This window comes from Carica papaya, chromosome 9 (assembly GCF_054855325.1).
Source record: "Carica papaya isolate Zhongbai chromosome 9, ASM5485532v1, whole genome shotgun sequence".
Taxonomy (NCBI): Eukaryota; Viridiplantae; Streptophyta; class Magnoliopsida; order Brassicales; family Caricaceae; genus Carica; species Carica papaya.
Window position 1 is genome coordinate 6,507,415 of NC_142317.1, and position 9,613 is coordinate 6,517,027.

At 32.2% G+C, this 9,613-nt stretch overlaps 2 protein-coding genes across 2 annotated transcripts; both read left to right on the top strand.

Annotated features, from left to right (window-relative positions):
- The first annotated feature begins 2,722 nt into the window (after window positions 1-2,722).
- On the top strand, window positions 2,723-5,045 carry KUOX1 (KAR-UP oxidoreductase 1). Its single transcript, XM_022049827.2, has 3 exons — window positions 2,723-2,995; window positions 3,101-3,348; window positions 3,844-5,045. The coding sequence occupies exons 1-3, from the start codon at window positions 2,768-2,770 to the stop codon at window positions 4,418-4,420; spliced, it is 1,053 nt and encodes a 350-aa protein (XP_021905519.2). The 5' UTR covers window positions 2,723-2,767; the 3' UTR covers window positions 4,421-5,045.
- A 120-nt stretch (window positions 5,046-5,165) lies between these two features.
- LOC110820538 (uncharacterized) lies at window positions 5,166-6,091 on the top strand. Its single transcript, XM_022050029.2, has 2 exons — window positions 5,166-5,525; window positions 5,699-6,091. The coding sequence occupies exons 1-2, from the start codon at window positions 5,291-5,293 to the stop codon at window positions 5,905-5,907; spliced, it is 444 nt and encodes a 147-aa protein (XP_021905721.1). The 5' UTR covers window positions 5,166-5,290; the 3' UTR covers window positions 5,908-6,091.
- The last annotated feature ends 3,522 nt before the right edge of the window (window positions 6,092-9,613 follow it).

Genomic DNA, 9,613 nt, shown 5'->3' on the forward strand with positions numbered 1-9,613 from the left:
ATATTATATATATCCATATACATATATACATAGGTGAGGGTTGCTTGTAATTAGATTACCTAACTTCTAATTGGTTTATCTACCTATTTGAATAATATTTCAACTTGTAAAAATATATTTTTCTACTGTCACTTATATTATAATCTAAATTGTAAAAAGTTAAATTTACCTGCACTCGGGCAAGACTTGAATTTGGGCAAGCAGGTGCTCTGCTTCTATGGATTTCGGTAGGCATCGATATTACCCACCAGATTTTCCGCCACGTGGCCGGCGCCCACAATCGCAAAATTGTCGTTTCTGTATAACTTTACTAACAAATTTGTGGTTCCCCGTACTTTCGTTCATATTTTATATATATATGTGTGTGTGTGTGTGTGCGCGCGCATCAGACATAAGCCCGGAAAAGGAATAATTAGCTGTGTATATACATTGTTTTGCGGCCAGTATTCAAGTAATCTGTACTCACAGTCCGACACTATTACTAGCTGAGACTTGTCTAATATATATATATATATATGTGTGTGTATATATTTTTAGTAGTGATGATTTCCCAATGAAAATTGTCTGCTTCTCAGGAGAAAACAACACAAAAGATAAAAATTATAAAAGAAAAATTTGCCAATAGGCTAAAACAAAGTTAGCTTTGGTTCTGAGAATACTTTGAATATGTACGTCATCATGGATTTACTAGTTTATTTCTATTCACTGAAAAAAAAAAACATCAGAAACTATGAACTCATACAGATGTATAGATATATATATTATGGTTGTAGTTCAATTTATTAAAAATATAAGAAAGCAAAAATCAAAACTATGAACTCGGGGAAACATCAAAACCCAGAAATTTCTTTATAATTTAGTTTATTAATTATCAAAAACAGATGTCAAAAGGTCCAAAACCTATGGGTAGAAAATTAAATTTGCATGCACTCGGGCAAGACTTGTATTTGGGCGGCAGGTGCTCTGCTTCCACGGATTTAGGCATGGATGTTACCCACCAGATTTTCCTCCACGTGGCAAGCGCCATAATCCCAAAATGGTCGTTTCTGTATAAGGATACTAACAACTTGTTGTTCCCCATCCTTTCGTTCATATTATATATATATATATATGTATGCATTCATCAGTCATAAACCCGGAAAAGAAGTAATATGAGCCGCTGTGCGTACACATTGTTTTGCGGCTAGTGTTCAAGTAATCTGTACTCACAGTCCAACAGTACTTAGTAGTAGCTGTGACTTGTCTCATATATATATATATATATATATATATATCAGTTATAAACCTGGAAAAGAAGTAATATAATTGGCTGCGATTATATATTGTTTTGCGGCCAGTATCCAAGTAATCTGTACTCACAGTCCGACGCTACTAGTAGTTGAGACTTATCTAGTATACATACATTACATCTGTGTATATATTCGCAATAGTAATGGTTATTCAACGAAAGTTGTTTGCTTCTCAGGAGAAAACGACTCAAAAGATAAAGTTTGCCAATAGGCTAAAAAAAAATTAGCTTTGGTTCGCAGAATGCCTTGAAAATGGACGTCATTTTGTCTTTACTACCTTACTTCTACTCACTGAATAAAGAAAATCAAAAACTATAAACACAGACAGATATATAGATTTATATATCATGCTTGTAGTTAAATTTAACAAAAAGAAGAAAAAAAAAGACCAGAACTATGAACTCATTCATATATGTGCATATATAAATATATATTATTATAGTTTAAATTATTAAAAAAATCAGAAAAAAAACTCTCCAATACTCTTAAATTCATTCATTAATACATACTTTATCACTATATAGTAGCTATCCTATCACTAACTGTTAAGGCATAAGAGTTTAAACTAAAACTATATAAAGTTTTTAAGAGAAAAAAGTTGAAAATTAAAATTTTATACTTGAATTTTTTAAATTTTGAAAATATCTTAAATGGGATGCATGTATTAATATATAATAACCAATAATATGATTGTTATGTGTTAATGACCTGTTAAAAAATTGTTCATATTGAAACATAAACTTAAGCAAAAAATTGCTAAAAAAAATTAACAAAAGGACTTATTAGAAGGAAAAATAAAGAACTAAAAGATTAAAAAGTTCATAAACTAAGATTATTTTTACGAGTAGATTTTTTTATAAGAAAATTTAAATTTAAATTATTGTATTAAGATTTGTATATGTAAATTAATTAATTAATTATGTGTGTATTACCTAATTATGTGATATATGCTATAAATAGTCTAGGTCTGGAAAATATTTAGTTACGTCATGGATCACGAAAAGAACAAGTGATGCACCCAAACGGTAGGCAGATATGAAGATCTAGATATTTTACCAGTGACTTTGCAGTCATACGTATAGTACATAGACATGTATATGTATATATACATTGAAGCGGTTCAATACGCCGCATGTACATGCTCCGCATTCTGACTCAAAGTCAATAGGGCGATAAAGTGCTATTTCGTTTTACAGCCGCATTCTAATTTACCAACTTGTTAAATATCTATGGCATATATAGGTATATATTATGTAGACGCCATTTGCAATCCACGTCCAAAACGCAGTGAATATAGCTTGCAGGTGTTTCTGTCTTTGGCCATGTCTAATGAACAAAGTCTGCATGCATATCATCATCAAACCCACGCGCGCTCAATAAGAAATTCTAAACTGTTTTATATTTCGCCTATATATATACGCCCCCACATCTTGGATCGATACAATATTAATCCAAATTCAAAGAAGCTTTAACTTGAAATGGAAGGCTGCAGTAGCGATAAATACACAATGGGTAACTCGGCACAGGAGAAGGGATTGCCGTACGTCCCGGATTGCTACCTTGTTCCGATGGCTGATCGTCCAAATTTGGCCCCCAGCGTAGCAAATATACCAGTCATTGATCTGGCTAAAATGCCCGATACCCACCATCGTTCTACTCTCATTTCTCAACTTTCCGACGCTTGCCGCCGGCTTGGTTTCTTTCAAGTGAGTTTCAGTATTAATTACACATATTACATATATATATATGTGTGTGTGCGTTTGTATATATTTATATGTACATATCATGTATTGATTATGATATTGTGGTAGATTGTGAATCATGGGATTAGCGAGAGTGTAATGGAGGGGGCATTGAAATGTTCGTTTGAGTATTTCAAGCTGCCAGGGGAAGAGAAAACGAAGCTGATGTCAAACGATGTGTTTAAGCCGGTGAGATACGGGACGAGCATGAAGGATGGAGTTGATAGTATCCAGTACTGGAGGGTATTTCTCAAGCACTATGCATATCCCCTTCACTCCTGGACTCCTTTCTGGCCCCATAATCCCCCTGATTACAGGTATTTTTATATTATATATATATATGTCTTCTCTCTCAAACGTCATGTGGGTCACTGAAAACAAAGTATTGCATATACCAGTAATATATGCGGATGAGGGTATACGTAATTTGCAATAACCATACATGATCCCGGTACATACAGAACTAGTTTGTTAATAGTTTAATTAATTCTCAGGTGTTCATTTTATCTTTTGATTCCATCTGACTTTGTCGATGGTCATTGCTCATATACATGCATAATTATTTTATTATATTAAACACACCGCTTACGCTTGCTTGTCGCATGTGATTATAGTTATATGAGCTATGAACTATACTCGAGAAATAAACAAAAATGTAACAGTATGCCATGTGACCTCAAGGTTAATTTAAAGCTTGCCCATTACAACAACAGATGCAATGAACTTAGTCTTGTGAAAAATACATACACCCAGATACCCTTTTGTGATATATATACATATGTAGAGTGTAACTATGTATTTCATTATCTCAGGAAAAAAATGGGGAAATACTGCAGTGAAGTGAGGAGAGTAGCATTGGAACTAATGGGTGCCATAACAGAGAGCCTTGGATTAGGATCAGACTACTTGGGAAACAGAATGGAAGAAGGGATGCAAGTGATGGCGGTGAACTGTTATCCGCCATGTCCAGAACCAGAGGTGGCTTTAGGGCTGCCGCCTCACTCAGATTACAGCTGCTTGACCATTCTTCTTCAAAGCTTACAGGGACTGGAGATTCTCGACAAGGAAGACGGAAATTGGAAAGTAGTGCCGGAACTGCATGGCGCACTGCAGGTTCACGTAGGTGATCACCTTGAGGTACTCAGCAATGGCAGATACAAAAGTGTTGTGCACAGAGCAACTCTGAACTCCGACAAGACAAGAGTTTCCATAACCAGTCTCCATAGTTTGGGAATGGATGATGTTATGGGAGCCGCCATGGAACTAGTCGACAACCAGAATCCTTTGCAGTATAAGGAAAGTAGCTTCAGGGATTTTCTTGATTTTCTCTCCAGCACTGATATATCTGGTGGTAAGCGTTTCATCGACACCATCAGGCTGGAGAAGTAGCAAGAGATGTTAAAAGACAAATGCAAAATAGTTCTTAGAAAAAAAAGTTTAAATAAAAAAAAAAATGTACAAATATGGGTCGGCATTCCAATATCCTCTGTTAGTAAAACCCATTTTTTCTTCTGTGTTTTCATTTAGAGAACAGGGTGAGAAATGGGTTTTTCGTCCTTATGTTAATCAAGTAATAATAAGGGAATCAGAGCAGCAGATGTATTGGTAATGTTATATTATTGTGATGAGAGTTATAAAAATAGAGTTTTATTAACTTGGTTTCAGTTTAATATTCTTTAATTGATTCTTTGCTTTCCACTCTATGCTGGAGATAATTTGAGGGAAAGCTCTGTTTTCCTTCTTGCCAAACAGAAAAGAGAAGAGAAAAGAAGCCCTCTGTTTTCTTCTTTTGCCAAACAGAAAAAAGAAGAGAAGCTCTACAACTAATTATATTTTTGTTATTGTATTTCAGGAAAATTATTCAGAAGAATAATAACCTAATTTTGTCTTAAAATAGCCTAAAAATTAATCTAACTACAACTTGTGGGTTTATTCCAACTATAATAAATATAAAAAAAAAATAAAAAAGTTATTCAAGAGTTTGAAAAAGTCCATTTTCCGATCCCAAATTGTTGGAGCTTAAATTAAGTCACATACAACTGTGAAAAGATAAAAGTGGATTATTTATTTATTAAAAAAAAAGAAAAAAAAAACTTTTTTTTCACCACAGATCAATCGAAAAGCTTTTTATGTTCTATACTTCTGTTTCAATTTCGTCTTTTGATAATAACAGCAAGAACATCTGCTGCATCTAATTGGTAAGAAATCGAATTATTATTATTTTTCTGTCGTATTAAAATCTCCAAAGAGAAAAGAAAAATGTATAGATCAAACAGTTGGAGCCGGTTTGCCGATGACTACTACATGCACTCATCGCCGGCGATGAGACCGTCGTCGGTGACGGACGGGGATGATCGAGAGCCACCTCCATATGATTCCAACACCGAAACGGAATCGAAGAAGCCGCGCTCTAAATTTGCTGAGAACGCCGTTCATGTCATTCCCTTTGTTCTCTTCCTCTGTGCCCTAATCCTCTGGTTCTTCTCTACTCCAGGTACTAATTAATCATTTTCCTTCTCTCCCCGCGCATGAATTACATTCATACATCTCTCTCTCTCTCTCTCTCTCTCTCTCTCTCTCTCTCTCTCTCTCTCTTCAACTCCCAATTAGAAATTGAAGAATAGAAAACTGATTAATTCCATTAACGGATCCAAATATTTGATGCAGATATAGACGTAAAGCTGAAATTAGGGGATTCGATTGCAGCAAGAATAGAAGGATTGACAATTGAAGGGGACATGGATAATGATAGTGACGGAACTCAGACGGGTTTTTTGCCGACGGCGGAGTTGCTGGATTTGGGCAAACCCAACCGTATGAGAGGTGCTGCGAGTGTAATAGCAAATAAGAAGGGAAGTTTTAAGCGATTCAAATGATGAAGAAATACAACTCATTGGGATCTGCCATCGCATTTTCACTCTCTAGTTTTCTGCTCATCTTTTTATATACATATATATATATATATAAAGGAAAATGTATTAAGAAAATACGAAGTTTATAGTTGAATTTTTCCGAACTAACACAATATAGATTTAATTGCATTAATTATTTCAAAAGAATTCCAGAACAATTTTATAATTTTTTTCAATTTTTTTTAATATTTTATTTTTTTTCAATTCTTGATGATTTAATTTTAATAGCTCAATGAGCATACAATAAATAAATAAGAGAAGAGAAATAAAAGAGTATATATTGTTTGGTTTAAATGACATGAGATGCACTGTAACAGAAGAATAAATCAAGAGGAATTAGATAATCTGACCTACTAGTTATATATAGGCTCTCTCCATTTTGACTTTTCTGGTTCTCCATTTTGTTTAGTTTCCATGATTGACCAGTATCATGACTCACTCCTTTAAAATACCGCTTTGCAGGTTATAACTATATTAGAAATGTTTTAACCTCCTCCCAAGATTTTTCTTAATTTGGTTATATATTTCAAAATCAACTTAAAACAAAAATGTTACTGTAACAAACTCTTTAACACGGACCAATGGTAAGGAGACACGTAATCATTGAAAAATCTTCCGAGTTACTCGTCCAAAAACCCTAGTGGTCTTTCACCATATTTTTCCAGCCTCCTCATCAAGCTGACCCTTGCCAATTTCTTCGAAACTTCCTCTCTCTACTCTCAAGTATAAAAAGAGACGTCATTCATTGCCCTACCATTGCAAGAATTAACAACCACCTCGGACTACCATGGCCGTCGTTCCAGAGAAAGTAACATTTTTCTCGGTCGAAGAACACGAAGAAAGAACGGGTGACTATAAAGAAAACGTATGGAATAGTGGAGATGCCATTGCTTCCGAGTCTTCACTTCCAAATGGCATCAAGTCAATAACGACTTCGGATCAGGACAAAACAATTTGGTGCACCAAAACGGCGACCACAGAGAGACATGGTGGGCGAGGAAACTGAAGGAGATAAAGGAGTTTTCGGAGCTAGTGGCGGGGCCAAAATGGAAGGATTTCATTTAAAAAATGGGTAATTCACGCAAGAAACAGAAGAATCGGTTTCAGTATGATCCTCATAGCTACGCTCTCAATTTCGATGACGGTGGAACTGTAATTGACAAAGAATAAGCTGATTTGCTTCGCAATTTCTCAAGGGTTTCTGCTCCCAATTTTGCTGACGAACGATGTCATTTTGCGTTGTAAATTTAACTAATGTCGTAATTTTTTTATAATTTTTTTTTAAAGTGGAAAGTGAATATACTTGTGATTATTATCCGTACTAAGTTAAATTTGCGAATTGAAAATAAGAAATGATGTGGTTTAGAGAATTAACTTTAAAAAATAGAAAATGATAAAAATTTTAATGTATATTTATTTAATTATTGAAAAGTATTTCTGATAATAATTTAAAATAACTTATTTAAATCAATTTACATCAGTAGTACATTTGCACTGTCTCTTAAAACAGGTAATTCGATCAAAAGTACACTTCACTTTGCCAGTACAATCAGAATTTTTTGAACACTGAGGTCCATTCGTTGCCACTTCAAAAATTATGCATTTGCACTGGCCATGAGAGCATGTGATTCTATCAAAAGGACACTTAATTTTTCCAATACAATCAGAATTTTCAAAACACCGAGATTCATTTGTTGCTAGTTTATGAATTATGCATTTGCACTGACCATTTGAGCAGGTAATTCTATCAAAAGGACACTTGATTTTTCCAATACAGTCAGAATTTTCAGAACACTGAGTTTCTGCATTTGCTAGATTAGCAAATGAAATACCTGAAAATTATGTGTACGCGCATAAAATTTTGTTACTAATATCTTATACATATTAATCATGGAGATGTGCGACGCGAATACATGGGTGTGTATGTATGGGTGGAAATATGAATTACATGGGTGTGTGTATGTATGGGTGCAAATATGAATTTTATGGGGGTGTGTGTGTGTATGGGTATGGGTCTTTGTAAGTTGGTGCAAATATGAATTTTATGGGTATGTGTGTATATGGGTCTTTGTATGTGGGTGCAAATATGAATTTTATGGGTGTGTGTGTGTATGGGTCTTTGTATGTGGGTGCAAATATGAATTTTATGGGTGTGTGTGTGTGCGTATGGGCGTATTTGCGTAGAGGTGCAAATATGAATTATATGGGGGGGTGTGTGTGCGTGTGTGTGTATATGGGTGTGTACATATATGGGTTTAACTGAAAAAGAAAAATGAACTATATGGATGTATATGGGTGCAAATATGAATTAAGATCCAAAGTTTAGGAAGGGAGAGAACTTACATGAGTAAGTAACAATCATCAGAACTAAGAGACCGGCATTTACCGAAGCTTTCTCCATACTTTTAATTTGACAAAAAAAAAAACGTAAGACCAAAGAAGCAGATTAATTTGTATTCTGATGTTGTTATTGTTTTCACAAAGGCCTATTTATATAATATAAATAATTAAATATATAATTAATTTCAGATCTTGATGGACGGATACATAAATATTTGAATTTTTTACAATTTATTCTCTTTAATTACCAACCATTTCTAAATTTAATTGTCATTAATTATTTATTTATTTTTTGAATACTTTCTTTTATTTCTAAGAAAATCTTTTTCTCTTTCTCTATAGGTATACTTAGGTTACACTTTATTTAAAATATATATATTTTATGATACTTTTTTCATATTATGGTATTAATAACTAAATTATTAAGTTATAAATATTTGAAATATTTAACTTTTTTTTTCTGTATATGTTTAATTACCAACTATTTCTTAATTTAATTGTTATTAATTATTATTATTATTTTTGTTGAATACTTTTTTTTATTTCTAAGAGGATCTTTTTTCTTTTTTCTAAAAGTTATACTTAGAATACACTTAATTTAAAAATTATATATATTTTATGATACTTTTTTTTTATTTTACAATAATAATAACCTAATTACTAAGATATAAATATTTGAATTCTTCAACTCCTTTTCTATATATATATATATATATATATATATATATATATATTTAATTATCAACTGTTTATGAATTTAATTGTCATTAATTATTATTATTATTATTTAGTTTACACTTAATTTAAAAAATATATATTTATGATACGTTTTTTCATATTACGGTACTAATAACCTAATTATTAAGATATAAATATTTAAATTCTTCAACTTATTCTCCGTATGTATTTAATTACCAATTATTTCTGAATTTAATTGTCATTAATTATTATCTTTTTTTCCTTAAACACTTTTTTTTTTATTTTTAAGAGAATCTTTTTTTCTTTCCCTACAGTTATAATTAGTTTACACTTAATTTAATATATATATTTTATGATACATTTTTTCATATTAGGATATTAATTACCTAATTACTAAGATATAAATATTTGAATTATTCAACTTTCTCTCTGTATATGTTTAATTAATGACTATTTCTGAATTTAATTGTCATTAATTATTTTTTTTTTGTTGAACGTTTTCTTTTATTTCTAAGAGGATCTTTTTTCCTTTTTCAAAAGTTATACTTAGTTTACATTTAATTTAAATATATATATATATTTTTTATGATACGTTTTTTAATATTATGGTAGTATAACCTAATTATTAATA

Bases quoted from the DNA above. Each gene is read 5' to 3' on its own strand.
- LOC110820538 (XM_022050029.2), top strand. From the start codon at position 5,291: ATGTATAGATCAAACAGTTGGAGCCGGTTTGCCGATGACTACTACATG. The intron at 5,526-5,698 runs GTACTAATTAAT...TATTTGATGCAG, and splicing joins CTGGTTCTTCTCTACTCCAG to ATATAGACGTAAAGCTGAAA.
- KUOX1 (XM_022049827.2), top strand. From the start codon at position 2,768: ATGGAAGGCTGCAGTAGCGATAAATACACAATGGGTAACTCGGCACAG. The intron at 2,996-3,100 runs GTGAGTTTCAGT...ATATTGTGGTAG, and splicing joins GCCGGCTTGGTTTCTTTCAA to ATTGTGAATCATGGGATTAG. The intron at 3,349-3,843 runs GTATTTTTATAT...TCATTATCTCAG, and splicing joins CATAATCCCCCTGATTACAG to GAAAAAAATGGGGAAATACT.